At 36.7% G+C, this 21,419-nt stretch overlaps 1 protein-coding gene across 8 annotated transcripts in view; it reads left to right on the top strand.

Moving 5' to 3' along the window:
* The window catches only part of SUPT3H (SPT3 homolog, SAGA and STAGA complex component), a 279,607-nt gene that overhangs the window by 189,452 nt on the left and 68,736 nt on the right, over positions 1-21,419 (top strand). For all 8 annotated transcript variants that reach the window (XM_069805602.1, XM_069805606.1, XM_069805609.1 and 5 more), the window contains 2 exons: positions 138-228; positions 1,927-2,063. In XM_069805602.1, the coding sequence (XP_069661703.1) occupies positions 138-228; positions 1,927-2,063 (228 nt within the window). The remainder of the gene's footprint in view (positions 1-137; positions 229-1,926; positions 2,064-21,419) is intronic.

The raw sequence follows: 21,419 nt of genomic DNA, 5'->3' as shown, positions 1-21,419 counted from the left end.
CAAAAATTATGAACATTATAAAAATCATATTTACTGAGTAATATATTACTCATTCTTATGTTTGTGTCTTACAAAGTTAGTCTGAATAAAAAATAGCTGTATAGTACTAATTAATATCAATGTATTTTTTCTCTTAGAAGAAGCTTAGAAGGCTACTTAAATACATGTTTTTTCGAGACTACAAATCTAAAATTGTCAAAGGAATAGAAGAAGATGACCTCCTTGAAGGTAGAGAAAAAATTACTTAATATGGGGGAAGCTCGGTATCTTTTTAAATTTGCTGAACAGCTCAATGCAAGGTATTAATGTCTTCCTTAATATTTAAAGACACAAAAATATTGTCTTCAAGTAATTTGGTTTAAAATCTCTGCTTTTCCATTTGAAGTACTTCTAAAGTAAGTATTTGCATCTACCATTCAGATGGTAAGTAACACTGCTTAATGTCAGAACTCTGTTGAAGTAAGAAACTGGTGCTGATTAAAGGGCTAATTGATTTCAGCATGTGTAATTTAAATGCGGCAGCTACCGTGTGCAATTGAATGGACGTTTGTTAAATTATTATCAAAGGGTTTTGACATGTTTTACAAAAAAATCCCATAATCTGAAGTCGTTGAATACTAATATATGTCCTGGGTTTGTTTTCAGTGTGGTTTAACATTTTATACTTTGAATCTGTAATTTAAAGAATGGGAAACACTTTTGTTTCCCCATTCCGTGAGGATTTTATAACAGATTTTATAACCAATGCATTTAAAGGAAAAGCTCTTCAAATTAAAAATATATTAATTTATGCCATATAATTTGCTGGTATAAAGTTTTGTTGATTTATATTAACAGAAGAATTAGCATTTCCTTTGTAAAAAGTTAAGTTGAAACTTATCACAGCAAATCTAAACCTTGCCGTATTTTTATAACATCTAGCAATGTCCATACGCAACTTTTTGTACTTAACTTATTTCCTTTCTCAGAGCTTTTTATTTTTATTTTTTTCCCCTTACAATTAATTCCTTGTGTTTGGTTCCTCTGAGCATCCACACTGATGTTAGGTAAACATTGTACTTCTTGCTTTGACTTAGTCAATCTGTGGATAAATTTTTGTCAACTCATTTGAGATTTAATTTGCCTGTGGCATTTTATTTTCACTACACGTGAAAGTATATTGTTTCATGCAAGCAATCTGGCAGTGTAGTTTCCTACCTGACAGCTTTAGTTTTTTTTAATACTTAAGTCAGTGTCACTATTTAAAACAAATAAACAGTTTTCGTAAGCCATTTAGATGCTCATGAAATGCTTCCTAAACACAGTTCATCTGGGATTAAAGATTGCATTTTCTGGCATGCTTTGGTAATTGAAGCCATTAATTTTGTTTTGTGTAGCTAATGTCTTTATTACTGCTATTCTGTTTAGAACAACAGAGATCACCTTGCCAGGGTTCTCCAGGTTTTACTGGAGAGCAGTACCGTAGAGCTGCGTCTTAGTGCTTGTGTTATGGTTTGCTTTAGGCAGTAGGTAACGAGGATGTTCTATGCGCTTTTGGGAAAGAGCATTTCTTCTATGTATTCTGTACTGTAAGTGAGGGGTTTTGTACAACCAAAGAAGGGTGGTTTCTTCTACAGCTCTGTCCACTGTGGATCCTTCAGTGAGAAATAATGATATATGAGCAGTAGACTAGGTTTCTCTAGATTCCTAGTAACCACTAGGTTGTACTAGAAAATGCTAAAGGTGATTTTTTCCTACAGTGCTGCTGCAGCATAGCAGTGACATCACCTCGGTCAGGTAGCACAACTTGTATGAGGAGGACAGTAAGAACAGGACTTTTCTGCACAGTGCATCTGATTCTAAAACATGTCCCTCCTAGGGACATCGGTTGGTGTTTGGAGAAGCCAAATAACTTAAGTTTGTTGTTCTTTGCTTACCTTTGTGAAGACAAATTCAACAGTAATAACACGAACAAGCGGCAGAAGCTTGCTCAGGACTTTCTCAACTCCATTGACCAGACTGGAGAGCTCTTAGCCATGTTTGAAGATGATGAGATTGATGATGTCAAGCAAGAGCGGATGGAGGTAATTCTTTTCTTTTACTGATACCCAGCTGTAGCAGAAAAAACTGTGAAGTATTTCATACACCATGCTAGTCTGATGCCCTTTCTGTGCTGCATACATCATTGTAACATGTTTCTTTCCTTTTGCCCAGTTGGTCTAAAGGAACCCTATTTCCATATTTTTCCTATTCACTCAAATGTTTCCTGATATCTAAGCACGCATGCTGAGAAGGAAGATTACAAAAGGGTAGTTATGGATCTTTCTGTCTGCCCTATATTTGCATTTCCTTCCTGTAGAAAGCAGATTCTATTTATAAACATTTCACATGCATTTTTCACAATCTTTTTTTTCTTTTTCATTATTCCTCTCATTAGAAAATCGTTTCAATAGCATTTGAGGATTCTTTTCATATAACACAGCTTACAGATAAAATTAAAATACTCTGTGCAAACATGCTTAAGTATATGCTCTTCTCTCCCTCCTGCTTTCAAGTCCTATTTTCTGATCTATGTTCATATGAAAAATTACGTCTACATTACAGAATGCAGTAACATATCACTCTGAAAAAGCTAGCCTGGGATCAAGAAGCAGTGTAGCTGTGTTGGCATGGAAGTCTTGTGGAGCGATAGTTTTGATGCCAGTTGGTTTTGATACCAGTTTTACTTGGTTTCACTGAGATTTAGCTGTACTGGCACAAGATACTACATCATAGCAAGTATGCCTTATAGATCTTATCAACCCCATGGCCTCTCTAGCAGCAGAGCATCTTCTTGAATGTCATTTATTCTGAAGTATTTATAAGATCCAAAGGCTGTATCTGTACTAATCAATAAACTAGGCCAGGGCCAGACTGGCCCTGAAGGCAGGTGACGTGGCCTGGCTTGGGCCCCTATGGCTAAATTTTTGGTAAGTGGACAGGGCTACCCTGTCTTTTCGGTAGCCCTGTCTGTAGCAAATCTGGAGAACAGTCCATGGCCCCTGTTCACGCTCCATTCCTCCTCACGTCTTGTGTGGGCAACTGGATGTCAAGGGCAAAATGGTGCCAGCAGCACGCTCACAATTCCACACTAGTGTTTGGGCCAATTTCCATCCTTTTTAGTCAGTAGTATAGTGTATGTGGCTGTTTGAAACTTGCTATTTTTAGAGTGCTTTTTATACCCTTTCAGTGGTAGAAACTGGTTACTTTGGTCTGATTTTCTTTTCTATGCTGAGGTGGCTGATGCATTCAGTGATATTTGTGTATTTAATATTTGACTACTAGGGCCTCATTTCACGGTCAGGATTTCATGGAAAATTCTAAGAAATAACCCAATTTTTATCCTACCCTTGTTGTAAGTCTCATTTTTTCTTCTTAATGGAGCCTCTTTTCAGAACTGGCACTTTCCCAGCCCTGTTTCCCCTTCCTTATTCCCATTACAATTACTCAAAATCCAGTCAAGGATCCCGTCTCTCTAAGAATTTGGCTGGGAACAAGTCCGATTTCTCCCCAGCTGAGAATCAGTGTCATAGATCAGTTGTTTTGGAACTGATGGTTTCTTTTCTTTTCTTTCTTATTTATTTATGCAAAATGTTATGTTTTGCATAAAGGCGGGCAAATCCTTTGAGCTTGTACGCACAAAAATACATAACAGTACTGTTCTGAATGAATGGGTTATGTGCTTGACTTTACATTCTCTTCTGTCATTCCAGTATAATATTTTTTCCGTCTAAAAAACTACAGAAGTTGCTAGAAGTATGAAGTTCCCTGTCCTAGGCAAGGACAAATTTGACTCTATGTTTATCTGTCAAGGAATGTGTTCCTGTAATCAAATATTTATCTTTCATCTGACTACATGTTTTGTTTTTTCTCACTCGACTATAATTTATGAACTGTAGTGTGTGCGTGTGTGTATAAAGTAATTCTTCTCTCTATTGCTCTACTTTGTTACATTTTGTGAACTCTTGATCTGTTTCCATGTTAAAAAAAAAGACAAAAATCAAGATCTACGTATTTTAGAATAGATCCATGAATTACATACAGGTATGAAGCCAGTACTATGTATTTTCTTTCTTGCTAGTTTTTAAAACTAATGACAAAACATGAAAGATTGCTTGAGACACGCTGTTCAAAATGTTTAACATATTTTTGGCTTTGTTTTGTTTGGGATTTTGTTGTCACTTTGAGGTGGGTGGAAAGGAATCAAAGATAGTAGGAAATATGATCCATTCCTAAAGGAAGAGTTGTTAGTGGATGGGCTAATCTCATGTATCACATTTTCTTTGTGCAGTAGATTGTTTAATCCATGCTAAGTTTTGGAGGAAATCCAATAGACACTTTAAAAATTCTAACAGTGTTCTTTAAGGAATTAGTGTACTTAAATCATGAGCTGTGATCTAAAGGCAGTGTTCCTTTTAGGTATCAATTACCTCAGAAATGTGTGGTTATCTTAGTTTGGACAACTGTAAATGATTTCAGTTCCACTTTGCCTTGGGCCAAAATCATGCTAAGTTGTCCAGAGCAGATGATAAACATATATTTCTGATGTCATTATGGGCTAAACAGGATATGATTGTTTAGCAGTATGGTTTCAGTTATGATACAAAAAGCAAATATTGTTTATACTCATTTCTTTTAAAACGTTTTGTAAAATTAGAGCTAAAACTTCATGAGATTGCTTGCTGTTGTGAGGTCTATTCTGTATTTGTACCACGGAGGAGTAAGCAAAGCTCCAAGCCACTTTCAGACATTACTAAAGGAGAACAAACAATTCTACAGTTTTGACTGAAAAACACCCACTAATGCTGCCATTAAAAAGAAAGGACATTCTTCTAGGATTGTATATAGAACTTATTGATGTATTCTGTGGGGTTAATTTGAAACAAAGGAACTATCTCTGAAACAGTAATAATAGCAATGTGCAAAAGAAAGTGGAATACTCTTAAAATACAGAACAAAATTAAGAACAAAATTCACATTACTCTGTCATAATACGTGATTATGTTGTCAATACGTTGTGATCATAACTCATTATAAAAACTTCAATAATAGCAATAAATAGTGGCAAACCAGTCAACTGTAGTGGCAGAATCAAACCAAAATAAAAACTGGAATAGCACCTCTGCCTCACTTCATAACATTTAGTATTTTGCCCTTCTAAGACAGCAGCAAAACACCAATGAAACACTGCTCCTCAGAGTAAGAACAGTTATAGATGTAATAAACTATTCTGCTTCATAGATGGAATTCAACTGTGCATGTGAAGGAGAGCTATCCTTATCGTAGAAGTTGTCTTCATAGCAGGTGACACTCTCTTGAGAATAAAATCTAATGGTGATCTCCCTAACACCCCTTTTTTATTGTACAGGTTAGGCTCTGGAATAACCAGAGCTGGTGGCGCTCAGGAATTCAATTTCCCTCCTATTGCCTGTTCTATGACAGGATCTATGAGAAATAAAACCTTTGCAAGTGGATTGCAATTTGGCTTTCCTCTGTCTCTTAAAAGTCTTTTAGAGGGGAGAGTTGGGATTCCTGTGGGATGTGGCTGAATTGGTGTGGGGAGAAGTTGCATACGCATTTAAAATCTTGGCACTTTTCCTTATTTTACAGTTTGGATAGAGGTGCAGTTTTGGGTGTTTGTGTCCTTATGTTGCTACTCTGAACCTCTCAGGTGACCGGCCCATAGTAAAACTAGCTGCAGGTTTGGTTGTGATTTTGTGAATGGTAACGGCAATTCTGCTAAATTTTTCTATCAGAACCACTATCAAATTCTCCTTGTCTTGTTATTAAGATCGAGTACAGCTGTGTTAAAACGTCACTGCAAAGCTGACTTCTGTCTCGTTCTGTAAATACCCGTTTTTTATCATTTGATTTATAGTTCCACCTCCCCTACCAGGAAAAAGTCTTCCCATCAGAAATCTGAACTGACATACAAAGGAATGCATAGAGCATCACACTGTGAATGCTCTGTTTCACTTTTGTTCCCCTGGGATTAAGAGAAACACCATTCATCTGTCACTCCGACTGCTAGTTTAGGGATATATTTCCAACACTCGGGTGTTATATGGCAATAATTCAGTTGCAGTAGCTACCATAACGCTTTCATAGTACATTGCAAGTTTGAATAAACAGTGGAGGGAAGATAACTTCCCTAGAAGAATACACTACCTTGAAAGCAGGCTAGGTGCCAGCAAAAGGTTAAAACTAAGTTACATCCCTACAGAAAGGGATCGGCAGAAGCTTGTGGTTCTTTAAGGTGCATTGTCCTATGAATTACATTCGGTATTTAAAAACTCCAGGTACTTATTATTGTTCTAGGAAGTTCTTTGGAGATGTGATTTTTCCTCTACTGTTCATTAATATGCTTCTGTAGCAAGGTCACAGAAATGCAATGGGCCCTGTGCAAAATACAGTAGATTGCAATAAAGTGTAGGTGCGTTTGGAATATACCCTTTGTTCACATTTAATTTTGTCTGTGTTCAGATACAATGAATTTGTGTCCGTGAAACACACCTAAACACTCCCAGATGCACCTCAGGATACAAGGAATCATGTTCTGCAAGTTCACTCTGTTTCAATCATAGCAGTAAGATAGACTTGGCATATCGTAGTAAATTAGACCGTGACCAAGAAGATTGCCTCCAACTGGAATATGATCATCAACTTTTGAGTGGTCACGCTTTGACCTGAGCCAGGTAGCGTTGTCCCAAACAATTCCCCGGCACAGTTTGGGATTCAGTCTGGGCCAGGAGCATTCTCCATGGCACGGTTTGGATCTGGCTGCTCTTTTTGGGAGGCTCAGAGGGCAGGAGCGTGGACACAGGTTGCTCCAGCCCTTGGAGCTAGGGCATGGACCTGGCATCTTTTAGTTGAGACAGCTAAAATTCGGTGAGATAATTCAGAAAAAAACCTACGAGCTCTTCTGTTAAGGGAGGATCCGAAAGATGGTGTTGAAGTACTCAAATTCATTGTGCTAATGCGGAAAAGATGTACAAAGAAAATAAGCAGGAAATGATTTAGAAAGAGCTCTGAGGCCTTTTAGTACTACCGTGCTCATTTCACTGGTGAAAATTATGCCAGTCTAAGTGCTCTGTGGGGTCATTACTCTTTAGGGAGTATCTGTTCATGCAGGGTGTATCAATAACAAACTGGAATTTGATTTAAAGCCCATATGGAAAGCTTACTGCTATAGTACAGACAACACATACTTAATAGAAGCTGCATGCCGGAAGACAAACTAAGAAGTTTTATGTTACTAAACATCAGGGCGTTGTTTCTTGGAGCACATCTTTTTGGCTATATAATTTTTATGATAAACTTATTTTTCTTCAGAAAGAATTATTTTCAGCGTTCTTACTGATTTCAGATTCTTGTTGACAGAATCTATATTTTGGGACAGAATCTATATTTTGGGACAGAATCTTTGCATTAGTTGAGCGGTGACTTCTGTTATCTCGCAATATTGTGCCTAAACCTAATAATTTATTAATTTTTAGAATCACAGTTTATAAGTGCTAGCCCTTCTTTGATTTTAACAGATTTGATTTTAGCAGAAAGAATGCATCTTGGGCTAAGATTCGGCTACAGATGAAAATGTTTACATTTGGTTTGGGTTTTTGCATGTGAGCTGAGTGTCTCATCTCCCACTGTAATTACTGGAGATCCAGGCAGTATAAATAGTGGAGTTTAGAAAGCTATTCAGCTGATCAAATGTTTGTGTCTTCTTTACAGTGAGCTACACAGCTCTGTAGGCTCCTCTGGATGTATTTATCTTGTGGGGAATTTCTCTGTGTTGTCAGTGACCATTCTGCTTCTATCCTGGCCATATGTGGAGAGTGGAGGCTGAAAGATGAAGATAAAAAGTATTAGAAGTGGAAAAGGCTTGAGTTTTGGGGAACTAGTAAAGGAATGGAGTATACATGCCTGCAAGTACGTACAGTTGCTCGGGTTTACTTGGGAATAGGAGTGTAATCCCTGTTGCATTTTTGTTCTGTCTTTAAAAAATACTCTCACAGATCTATCATCTGTCACAGATCTATCTGTTCATCACAGATCTATCTATTCATTTATCTTGTGCTGGTCCCCATATAGAATTGCAGCTTTCTAATATTACATCATTTACACCAGCAACTCAAGTTATAGCCTTAAATTTTAAGACATTAAGTTTTGGAAAAACAGGGGGTAGAAAATAAGGTTCCTTAATTCTTTACTCAACATTGTCAAATTTGGGCAAAGGGATCCCAGTGATGGGACACAGCAGGACAAGCCATACCATTAAATACCTTATGATATATTCTTCTATGGACTAAATAATTGCAGCCCTAAGTGTACACCAGTATCATCCTCACCTGTGTGTCCAGGCCAAATGAGAGGAGGTTGTCTTGAATTTGAAAAGGGACTTATAATGGCTAAGTAATGTACTCAAATACGGGAAAGTTCCTGCCCAAGGACAGTAGATTCCTGGGACAGTGATGAATAAACCCCAGCAGCTCCATTTCCCACCCAGTTAAGCTGCTTTGAGAGCTCGGTGCATTGCTACCACAAGTTGGGCTGAATTTTACTTAACAGTACCTGCCTAAAAGTTTAAACATCCCAGTAACTTAGGCCACCTTCTGTACTCAGAAATGAGCAACAATCCATGGGCAAGTTAATTTCTTAGATGAAAGAGAAAAATGATTTTTCTTTGCCTCCTTTTTTTTTTTTTTTTCCCCCCAAAAAAACATTTAAGTCAAATTTGCATGTAATTCATCAGATGTTAGGAAAAGTACTTCTGGTGCCTCCGGGGTCATTCTTTTGGGAGACTGAAGTTCTGTGTATGCAGTGGGACCTCGATGATATGATAAAAAGAGTGTAATGATGATCTCTAATAGACTATAAGGTCAACACCAGCTCCCTATACACTGTCTACTTCTTTTGATGTACATAGATGCAAAGATTAAAAAGATCGTAGATGGAACATCAATCAAGAAAAAACCCTTTATTCTCTAGGCAGTGTTTTTTTCAATATGGCAAAACATACCTTACCGAAGTTAGGAATGCAAATATAGAAGGAAATAACTCCACTGCATCAGTCCAGTGTTTCCAGATGAGTGCAAACATAGCACAACTAGTAGCGTCTCAACTGTAAATTAGCTGTCTAGGCATCAAGGTGTTTGTAACCATTATTCGGTATAAAAATAAGCCTGCCTGGTATTAATGGTTTCTCTGATTACACATTGCTTGGGAATGTTTGGGATACTGGGAAAACACTATTTCTCTTGGGTAATGGTTGAATTGGTTAAAAGTAAACAGAAAATAAACAGAAACAGTTTTTCATTATTATCTATATGTCTGTAAATATTGTGTCATTCTCATCGGAATGGGAAAAATCTATCAAGTGGAAAAAACTTCTTATTGTAGCCAGTAATATCAACAGACTTTTTACACTGCTACAAATCCGAGATTATTAGGGTTTTCTCACTTTGGGGTTGATTGCTATGGTTACATAAAGCATGCTATTTGTTTGGGTCTTCAGTCCTGGTAAAATATTGTTGGTTTTAGAGCATTTTAGTGAACGTTGCTCATACTGCAAATTTAGGCGGTTTTGCTGGGAGGACCAGGTGTTATTTGCTTTTCTTTCTTTTAGTTCTTTGAGTATTTTTTTGCCACTGTTTACTTTCTCTGAGGAAGAGGAAGATTCTGGGCTGTCGTATTTTGTATTTTTGATGCCCAAATGACTGTGTTTCAGCTTAACTTTTGGAAGGAAACTTTATATATATATTATTTATATCTATAATTAAATGTAGACACACATACATATAAACAGTATTTCCACGGAGCATTTGATTAGGAGCCAAATATAAGACTAAAGAAACATTCTCCTTCTAAGTGTATTTTAATAGCATGTTTATTTGTGATCCTGTGTTTAACATGTTTGTTGCTTAGATATACTAGTCACCACATATTGGTACTCACAACACAGTTATTGTTTATGAAAACTTTGGAGAACTGGGAACAAGGAATGATGCTGACGTGTCACAAAGGTCCCATTGGTAGTAGGTTATTGTAATGCTGTCATACTTTAAAGTAATTAAACAAATCAGTGCTGATAATGATTTCTATTTCTGTGGAGATGGAATAAGGCAAATCTTTTCTACAAGACAGGATGGAAGTCAGATGCTTTGGGGGGGTGGGAAATTACTTTTTCAGGTCTTTGAACCTTTACATAGCAAATTACTAATCTTTTAAGCTCCACTAGCCTAATATTTAAGTCCTTTCTGAATGAAGAAAAAATGGCAACAGTTTATTTCTTAGGGTAAAGTGTTAACCAGGCCTGTACTAAGAACAGTTTTAACATCTTGAGCTTTCCTGAAAGAATTAGTCACTTGCATAAAACCATTTTCGAGACTGTTTTGCACAGGATTCACAAAACTCAAAAGTCCACGGAGTTGTAACATGAATGAAAATTATGTAAAAATTTCAAACACAGTATTACTCCATGACATTCCCACTTCTCACCGATTGCAAGGAAGAGATACTCTGACACTATCGTGAAGAGGGAGACTGAAACCTCAGCACAGAGACCCTGTATTTTTGGCAGAAAGCTTCACAATCACCCACCTCACTTACTCCCACCTGCAAAGCTCCATGGTGCCGGAGCACCTTGGGTCATTGGCCACTGTTTGACCAAGCTTCAGTGTGCGCTCCTGAATTTCTCTCTCCTTCCGTTGAAGGATTCATATCACAAAAAGCTTTCTGCGGAAAAAAATAAGATCTTCTAACAAATGAAGACAATAGAGGAAGGTTGCCTGTGGCATGAAATATAAGGGGGGTTGATGGTGGTGTTCTGTTTCAACTACTGCAGAAGAGAGAGGGCTCTGTGATTTAACAAGCAAGGTCCTGGATTTAACAGATAGGTGAGAGCATTCACAAACCAGTATTAAGGAAATAATTTTTTCCTGCTTCATCCATAAGAGGCTTATACATGCCTCTCAACCAGTGCCAACTTAATTTATTTGAAGGTTCATTTATGTGCTATTTGTAGACATGACAGGTGTAGCAGAGAAGCCTATTTTTTCCTCTCCTTACTCCGTATATTCACTAAGGGAATAACAGTGCCTTTCGCAGTATTAGACTCCAGCCAGGAACCAAAACCGAGTTTTAATCAGGCTCGTGGGTCAGCCCTGCAAATACCTTCTACAGAATTACTAAGAATCCCTTTCTTTTAAATTGGCATTTACCCTCTGATAGCAGAGTGAACAAGCTATGTGTCATCATAGCCTCTCCATCCACAATTCGTAGCATACAGACAATATAGAGGAGCACTGAAAGTCATTTTCAGGCTGCACTCCAGCTAAATATAACCCAAATGAGCTCAGATCTATTGAATTGCACAACTTAATGGGGAAAAAAAAAATCCATTGAAGGCTATTGAATGCAAAGACGTTGCATTTGGTTAGGGAAGTGCTTGAGCCACACATCACTGGGTGCTGTACGACTGTTCAGGAAAATAATTACTATAAGCTTGTCTTGTAGTTACACTATTCCCTAAGCCTTCACAGCAAGCTACTGTTGAAGCCTGGGCTAAATGGAGATTTGTTCTGTACCTCCTTACGTATATTTGATCTTTGCCTTCCTCCTGTTGTTCTTGGTTTGGGGTTTTGTTTTTCCTTTTTCCTTCTGACCATGGGATTAGCCAGCACTAGTGCAGTTTTTCTCCTCAGAAGTAAAGAGGTCATTTTGCTAGCTTCTGGGTTATATTGCCCATGGTATTTGATTAAATTCAGATAGGATTTTGTGAACATTTGTCACAAGCGCTTAAGCGAAAAGTCAAGAATCACTTGATGCACTCAGTAGTCACTATCTATGTATCGTCATCTTCCTTTGAGTAAGTTCCAGTCTAAAAGCTAGCACGTCACAAGATTTGATTACAAATTACCCAGTTGTTAAGTACAGGTGTTGTCATTTTTAGTTCCCATTTGCAAAGCCACCAGGGGCCGAGCCTTCCCACCTACATTCACGCTAGAGTTCAGATGTCATTAGGAGAGCCAAATGATCTGTTGCTAAGGTGAAGGTCATTAAGACAATCTAATGGTAAATATATTGCTTCCTATTGAATTGAGAAGTATATTAGAAATACCAGCATTTTTGATTTCAAAGCTCGTTCTGATAGGACATTTGTAACCTGACACTTAGACTGTCCCTAAAATAGGATCCTATGGCAGATTTTTGAATGAGATATTGTTTAAGTACTGAGAGTAAGAATAAGAACACAAGTACAGTGAAGAATACAAAGTATGCATGTTAATGTGATTTTACTTTTATCAGCTTTCCACGTAAGTTAACATGCAAGGAATTCAAGTGAGCATAGGACATCTCTTAACCAGGGTAGTTGCTTCCCCTTGTACTGCATTTTCTTGAAGCATTTCTTTCTCTTTATGCATTAAACTCAGACATGATTAGCTGTTGAATCTTACAAACTAAATAAAAGCAGTAATTCATAGCATGGCACTTGTGAGACCACGTCTGGAATCTGTGTCCAATTTTGTGCTCCCAAGTACAAGAAGGACTTTGACGTACTGAAGCGACTCTGGCAGAGGGTCACCAAGAAGTTTCGGGGGCTGGAGCACCTGACTTATAACGAAAGGCTGGGAGACTAGAGCTTATTCAGCCTGAGAAAGAGGAGGCTAAATGCAAATTTTATTGCTGTCTACAACTGACTAATGGCAGGGTATGGAGGAGATGGAGCCAGACCCAGCTTGAATGTGCATGGTAAAGGACAGGATTTGGACTGATATGTAATAGGAAGAAAAAAAATTCTTATCGAGGATTGAAACTGGTTGGCCAGAGACGTTGAGGAAGTCTCCAACTTTGGAGATATTCCAAACTTGACTGGTCAAGGTCCTGAGCCACTTGATCTAACTGAACCTCTTTTGAGCAGAGTCAAACTAGAGATCTCTGGAAAGGTCCCAAACTTTTTCTGGTGTAAATTATTCTACCATTCTATGATTCTGCAATGAAGTTTCCTGTTTCAGATATTAAAATGGCAGGTGGGGTAGAAATAGAAGAGCTTTTATAAAACACACAGATGATAAACCATCTCAAATTTCTAAAAACTGTTTAAAAATCTAGGTAGCATATAATTGGACTTTCCAGCTTCTGCACTTTCTGTAATCTGTAACTGTTGGTATTTCCTGGAATAGACGTTTTATGTATACAAGGAACAGGGTTTTCTGTCTTTCATTTTGTCTCAGTCGTTGTGGTTTATTTTATCTATAATGTTGCTTGCTGTATTCTTCCATAAGAATATGATCTGGCTGCTGTGCAAAATTGCACTCGGTGATAGCTTCACACATGTGTTGCAGCTATGGAATCAGGAGCAGTAAGATTTAAGCATCTTAAGTGTCTGTTGAAATGGTAAAGTAATATAATTAAGTTCTACATGTTGCAAAATGGGGGATGCATCCTTACCCAATCCACTAGAAAACGGACCTACAACATTACTGACAGAACAGCATGGGTAATGAGCTGGCATCGTTTATTAACTCTACACAAGGTAGCATGGTTCCATTTGTATGTTTTGGCCCTCAAGCTTTAAATTTTGTCTCCTGTCTTTTCTTCCATTTTGCTCTACCATCTTTGATTAAAATTGAGGATACCTAGACAGTTACACACTTTAATTAAATAAATCAGAGAAGGTTTTTTAATTGAATACTCAGGAAAAACAGTAACAGTTCTCATTTTCAGATAGCTACCTTACATGAAGTCCTCATGGAGTGAACATGCAGAGTTTAATCTTACAGATATTCTTGAGGTCAGCATTTGATTCTTTTAATAATCTGGGGTTCACATTTAGCTAACTTTGACGTGGCAAAAATTAGGTATTGCTGCCGCTTTGGCTTGACAAAGTACATCCACAGCTAGACCTAAATTTTCAAGGAAGACAAGACCATGCTACTAGTAATCACTAGAAAAATACTGACTTTGTGTAAAGAATAAATTTTAGAAATCGATTTATGTGAATTCAGGAAGATCTTTATCAAGTGGGGGACCACAGGCTTATTTTTGAGCAAAAAAAAAAATTCATGTCAGTTGGATGTGTGGCTTTATGACTTAAGATGTAACTCATTTCACTTCTGTATGCAGGTAGTGGCAGGATTTTAGAATTTCTTTGGCATAATGGTATTTGTATGATGTACACTATACTTTTGGTGTTCTAAAAGATTTATTTAAAAGCAATGGCAAGAAAGCATGTAAAGTGGTAATATAAAAAGTACCTTAAGACGCATATATTTTATTCTCAAATAACTCTTAAACATTTTTTCCAGACTATTCTTTTGAGTGGCACATGTAAGGGGCAAAGATATGGACTCCTTGGTAGCAGTGTTAAGAGCTGTTGAAACTTTGCCTCTGGAACTTCGGAAGCAATCATTAAATTTGGTTTTCCATTTGATCAAACGAAAGAAGGACGGGTAGTCTCTGTCAGAGGGCTGGATTTTATTTCCCAAGGCTAACAGCCATTTCCAGGACTTTGTCAGACCTACTAAGAGTTTTTTCTACCATTGTCAGATGGTATTATTTAAAACCAGTTCATCCACTTGTGTGGGATTCATATCCTATATCATACAGTGACTCTGACAAGAAGATGCTTTTACTAGGAGTGTTATTCAAAGCACAGTTGATTTTCTCAGGCTGCAGACATCTGCAGAAAAAGCTTGTAGAACATACAGCATCTGGTATTGAGTCGTAGCTCCTTACACAGACCATATCAAACAGCTTAGAAATGGAACACATACTCTACATCCGCTTGGAAATAATTTTTTTTATGTTTATTGTAGATGTATTAGCTGTCAGCTCATATCATCAGCTAATTATTCTATATCTGAAAATTGTAATAGCATCCTCAGATGTACTAAACTCAGGCAGATTTCCAGCTACTAATCACACCCTTCTTAAAATGGGAGTTAACTCTTGATGTACCCCAAGGCTGGAGATCTAATTTCTACTTTCAGTATTTAAAGAAATGTATTAGTGAGATGACTGCTGTGTCTGCTAAACTTGTTACCTTGAATCATATTTTAAAGAGACAAAAATGCTGAAGAGACATTGGCATCTTTTAGAAATGCTAGATCTGACTCTAAAAATGTCAGAAAAATTCAGAAACCCTGAGGAAGCTAAGCAACCAGCGCTGAAGAGTAAATTTTCTCCAACAGGATATATGATGGCATGAGAATCTACAGCACCTTCTAACAGTGCAGTCAAGTAATTGATGCCAAACTGTGGTTGTTAGTGTAGCTACACTATAAGCACCTTTAATACTAAAAAGACTTCAACCTTCAAAGCTGTGCTTCAAAATGTTGTTTTTAAAGGTATTGTTCTTTGCATCCCAATTATGTTAAGTTGTTAAATATAATATTTTGAACCGAAGACATTTTTCCTTTATTCTATGAATAGGGTGATGTGATTTTTTAAAATTTTTCTTTTTTTCATAGATCTTTGATTTACCTTGCCAGCCCTCCACCTTCCCCAAAACTCCTTACCCTTCCATGTCAGTCAGTCTGAATCTCCAAGAAAATCTAAATAGAATGAGAGAAATCCTTAGAAATGTGAACAGGTTTTGACATTACCAAAATTAAATTATTTTCATTTTCAGGTTAAATTTACAAAGCTCTCAGTGCCTAGCAATAAGAATATCAACCTGAAGTATGGCATATATTCAATATCTTTATAACTGATTTTGAACAGGAATTAGAGCCAGGGCTTCCTTTTCAGGAGATCATCCTGGTAGTAGGATTCTGGGATATCTCTTGCTAAGCTCTTGAATTCAAAGCTTTCTACCTTTTCAAATAATTTGACCAACTGTAGAATAAAAGTAGAATTAAAAAAAATAAAATTCTTTCTATATTTAAAAATGCTACCTGTTTTCCTCTTTTGGAAGTGACTGAAAATTTTGCATGTTGAATTGAACAGTGCTAACATCTTCAGAAGGTCTTGTTTTCATTGCGAGCAGTTTTAAGAATGTGTGCAGGGAATAGTCTCTTGTTAAATTTATTTCTATTACAGGCTGGATGAATGAATACTATGTTCAAAAGTTATTATTAATGCAGCACAACAATTTGTGTATCAGGCACTGCAAATTAAGAAGATTGAAAGTCAAATTCCCCAAACTAGCCTTTTTGTTAATGTCTTACAGTCTGAATACTCTTTATATCACTTTTAATTGCTGATTTGAAATAAACGGTGGCTTCTTTCTTATGATGGGACTCGGAGGAGCTGTGCTGATTTAGAAGAACCAAAAATGCAAGCAGTTATTTTTTTAATAGTTCATAATTAAATTTACAAATCAGGTTACATTTAAATGAATTCTTTTCAAGTGATTTTAAAATAAAACATTTCTACAATGTACAATTACAATGAAGACTGGTGGTGTTGCTTTGAATTATTATGGTATTATGGCAATTTAGGAATGTTTCAAAATATTTTCTAATTATGCATATGTCTCAAATGACAAAATTAAGCAAAGCTTTTTCTTAAAAGAAATGTTTTAAAATACTCTTAGTCATTCAGAATATTGTACCTCAAACTTCATAATCATTTATAATTCTGATACACTGGTAAATTTGATTTTTGTGGGTGCATGTGGCTAATATTAATTTAGATTTATACTCAAAAAGGAAAGTCCAATATCTGCATATTTAGACAGTGCATCAGAATTCTTTCAGAAGTAAAACTAGTGTTCAGTATCCATCTCAATTTATGTAGTGCTACGTTATTAAATATAGTTGAGAGTTTCAGAGGTCATTGACATACAGCATTGAGATACTTTCTGAGTGATATAAAAGTCTGCCTTCACTGAATTATGTTGTTGGAAACTAAAGGAGTTTTAAAATAATTGCACACGTGTAATATCGAACAGTAGAAGAGTGCTGTAGGATTTAGCTAAGATAGTGTTAATATTAGCTCATTATATCAATATATGTAAGATTCAGATTCTCAAGGGTTGTTTCTTTGGAAAGCTGCATATATTCATTATCAGTTTGAACCATCAGTATAAGAACTGCCTTTGTCTTGGAAATAAAAATAAAGACTTGTCAGTAGAAGATGAAGACTCTTCACCACTTTACAAGTGAAGGGAGTGTGTAACAAAGGCTGTAGAAGTCTGAAATTTCAGCCGAACATATTACTTTCATGGCATGTTCTACACTAAAAAACTTAAAAATATTTCACAAAAAATTTTTCTTCTAATTTGTTGTTTTAAATTCTATATTACTAAAGCAAATATTTAAATATTATATTAGCTTTTCTGCATACTTGACATGAATATAATTCTACCTTCCTGCCAAGTATGTCAAAGCCCAAATTCACTTTCATTCGCCAGGGTAAATGTTTATTTTGTTTTCCCACATAATGTGCTCTTTAAAGTGTCACCAGGATACCAAATCTGATTGCTTTTTAATAGACACACGGTGGGGTTTTTTTGCTTTCCTCAGGAAACAGGATAAACTATCAGTAAAGCTCATGGTAATGAATCTATATACAGTAGATGCTCTTTGCTTTCCATCCCCTCATGTCACGATAGAGAAAAAAAAAAAAGAAAAAGAAAGTCCCGTCAAAACTGTTGTAATGGTACTTCAATTTTATAAATGCATGAAGAGTCTATAGTAGTAATGGGCGTTGGGGGGCAATCAGTGCTGCAGAGCAAGAGACCAGGATATGTAGGACCTGTTTCTTCTGTTAAAGGTAAACGATGATGACTCGACAAGGCTCCCCAAAACAACTTTGTTTTGCCGTGAAATGGCTGAGTTTATTTAAGATATGATTCATTGGAAAGTCTCTATTAAGAAACTGTGGTTTCACTAGTACAGAACGTCTGCATTTCAGATACTAGAAGCTGCCAGCATATGCTTGCGTAGTTTTTCACAAGTCAGTAAGTTTCACTTGGACTTTCAGCCTTGAAAGTCTCAAAGTATTCCTCCGATCTTAACCAAACTAACAAAATCTGGCAAATTTTGTTCACAAATTAAAATTTTGAATTTTCTGCTTTTAAATGCTATATCATTAACGTTTCATCTAAAAGGTTCAGTTCTACTTATGCAAAATGAAATGTAACTGGTTTAAGTATTACTGTGAAAGTTTTACACAATTCAAAAAATACATTTTTTGAGATTTCCCTTTTTTTTCTGGAGAAGGGAATGGGAATGTTCTCTTATTAGAGAACTCCTATAGTGGCTTTGGTTGGTGGTGATTGTTTTGAATTAATGACAGCATATGTTTCTTTGGTTTTATGTACATGCTTAATAATTTTGTGGTATATTTATCAATAGGCATAGTGTAAGGGACTAACTAAATAAATTGTTCCAAATTAGCTGTTGGTCCAAATTAACTTAATCCCAAATGCTAAATCATTTTGTTAAATCCCAGAATCTTCATGTTTTCCTTTTCCTCTCTAACATTAGAAAGAGAAAAGAGAAAGTAGAGGAGAAAAGTATTTGCCAATTAAACAAACTGCCTTTAGGAAAATAATCTTTTTATGATTCTATTTCTCATGTATACAGTGGAGATAATGCTCCCAAGGCTACTATGAAGCTAAATTTGCTCATATTTAAAGAAATTAAGAAACAATAATGAATAGCAGCATGGAAAATTTTGCATAGTTAAATCAAGTGTCAAATATTCACACTGGGCCAAATTCTGTTCTCAGTGTCATGAATGAAGTCCCAGTAAAAAAAAATATCCTAATGCTTTTGTTCAAAGCCTTTGAATTCAGACAGTGATTTTTAGGGTCTCCTCACTCTTCATACCTGGGCACATTGTGCAGTTTTGATTTTGCTTTTTACTCCCCCAGCCCGTGCAAGCTGGGTATCCACGGCTAGCGTGAATCATGGCATCACCACGCACAAACTTTGCACTGGTTTAGTATCGGTGCAGATAACCCCATAAGTTTTGCAACAATTGTGAAATGACCCTTAAAACGTGTTTAATTCAGCCTTTGTTTGCACTTGGTCATGCTCAGATGGCAAATTAATAGCAGAACCCAGGTAGGAGCTTTGAATATTGAAGTTCTGTTCTTTTTCTGAGCGGGAAGCCTGGGCTATTCAAGAGGCAGCAGGCAGCCAAATTCAGCCTGGGAGGCTGAGACACACGTCTCTCTTATCAATTATTTTGATCTTAAAGAGAAATGTACTCTGTCTTTATAAAAACACATGCAGATTATATGTAATGCATGCTGGTCACTGTTTTTCTGAGGGAAGCATTTCCTTTTTAACTCAATGTGTGACTCACTTTTTCTCTGAATTTCATGTTGTGATTTTTATCTGGAGTTCCATGTCTTGCAATTATCAAATTAGAAAGGCTTTTCCAAAAGAATAAAAAACTAACCACAGAATTAGACTCAGTGGCGTAAATGCCACAAGTTGAATGTGAAATGTCTATATGCACACTTCTTGTGTTAAGGAAGCAAGAATACATTTTTGAATACCAGTCTGCATTGTTGTTCTTTGATTATAGTGAACAGAAAAAGTTTTCTAACAGAAGTTAATTCAAGTAACTGCACTCTACTGTCACATGCCAAGGAGAGCACATCTACATACACGTAGTACCATGTATTTTAATTTTAATTAATTCTAATTAATTAATTTTAACACTTTCCTCATAGATATTCATGAATACACTTCTTACACAAATTCATCATAAAAGTTGCCAGATTTAGATTTGTCGTGAAAAATGGCTAGGTTAAATTGTTTTACTCATTTTTGTATTTAGTAAGTTAGGTGAATTAATGAATTAGTGGCCTTCCTTTCAAAAACCAGATCAGCGTCTCGTGCTGGGTGCATCCTGTAGTTTATAATCTCCCAGTTTGCATTCACAAAGCGTCTGTATGGCTGAAGGGTGAATTTCTCAGCTGGCAACCAGACATCTATTTCTATCAGTCGTCTGCGTTCCTGTGTCTACAGGGAGAAGGGCACATCCAGAAGTGACACATTCTCTTTCCACACCTGCAGTAGGTGTGATCGGCTGATAGAAGTGCCTCTCTTTTCCCATCGATTATAAAGGGTGACTAGATTACACTAAAAGACCCAACGTTGTATGAGGTGAGTCCTAGCCCAAGAGGCAATGCTGTAATACCTTTATGAAAGAACCCAGCCAGCGCAGCAGCAGCTGGAGTTCTCTCTAGAGCCATACTGGCCTCTTTTCATTCCAAAATATCTTTATAGAGAGAGTTTAAATTGGATCTCTAACCTGCATGTGGGAGCATATAGAGAAAAGGCTCTTTTAGGATCTGTGTCCCATTTTGAGAGCCCGTTTTTCTGCTTTCCTTTGACAAGAGGGTGACAACCATCTATACTAGGTGCAACCTTAAGGTAGGACAGATGTTTGTACGGTGAGATCCTACAGCTGTTGAAGTTGATGGAGGCTTTACTGTGGACGCTAGAGAACGGGGATTTCATCAATAAGATGTAAGACCAAATTCAAACGTACGAAATGGACTGCTATAACGCACACCGAATTCCTTGTGCATATAGCAAAAATTTTGTGTCTTGAATTCCTTATTTGTGCATGTACATTCTGCCATTATTTTGGAAGTCAGGCTTTTTTTTTAAAAAATAATTTTTCAAGAAGCAATGTAACTGAAAAAAAAACATTTTTTAATTATAAACCTTTTTCATTCCACTCTGATTGAAAGAGCATCACTGGCCAAGGGTGCCTGCATCGATATGCCTTATAGCATTGCCGTACTTGTGAATCTCCTGTGCAGAATGGTAATTTCTTGTGCAGGATGGTGATATCCCAAAGAATGGCAGATATTGTGAGAATTGGCTGGTCTACTGGGAATGAATATAAGACAAGTCTGTTTTATTAAGGGTAAGGGAAAAGATGGAATTATAATATTTACAAATAAGATAACAGGAGTAAAATGAATATGCATTTTTCATATGGTCTGAAACTTATTCAAGTTTCTCCTAGTCAAAATTTTCCTTAATATTCTTATGTGCCTCCTTTTAACTGTGGAGCTCCAGAGGATTATTCAGGAGGGCATTTCACAATGTCTGTCAGCAGGCCTGATGCACAAGGAATTACAGAGATATGCCCTACAGGTTAATGAATTTTATCACAGGTATTGCTTAATAGTATGTACCTTGGGTTCACGTTGCTTTCCTTTCTTTTCAACATAAAGAGTGTAAGAACAGTGCTCTTGAGGAATTCCTCCTCTCAAATATATTTTTGAAGCATATATCGATGCTGGCTATTAACAGGACAAAGTTTTGCAAGGCAAATTTTTTAAATGAGGTTTGTTCTCTTACTTGCATTTACCAGTTAAAGCCAGTGAGAGAGAGGGCTGGTCCCTAGCTGTTCCCAGACTTACCTACTGTTCAGTTTAACTAGCTTTACTGGATGTATTGCTTAACAAGCTGTGGCCGTAT

Source organism: Haliaeetus albicilla, chromosome 18 (genome assembly GCF_947461875.1).
Source record: "Haliaeetus albicilla chromosome 18, bHalAlb1.1, whole genome shotgun sequence".
Classification (NCBI taxonomy): Eukaryota; Metazoa; Chordata; class Aves; order Accipitriformes; family Accipitridae; genus Haliaeetus; species Haliaeetus albicilla.
Note: the sequence above shows the minus strand (reverse complement) of the source record. Positions and strands in the feature narration are given on the sequence as shown.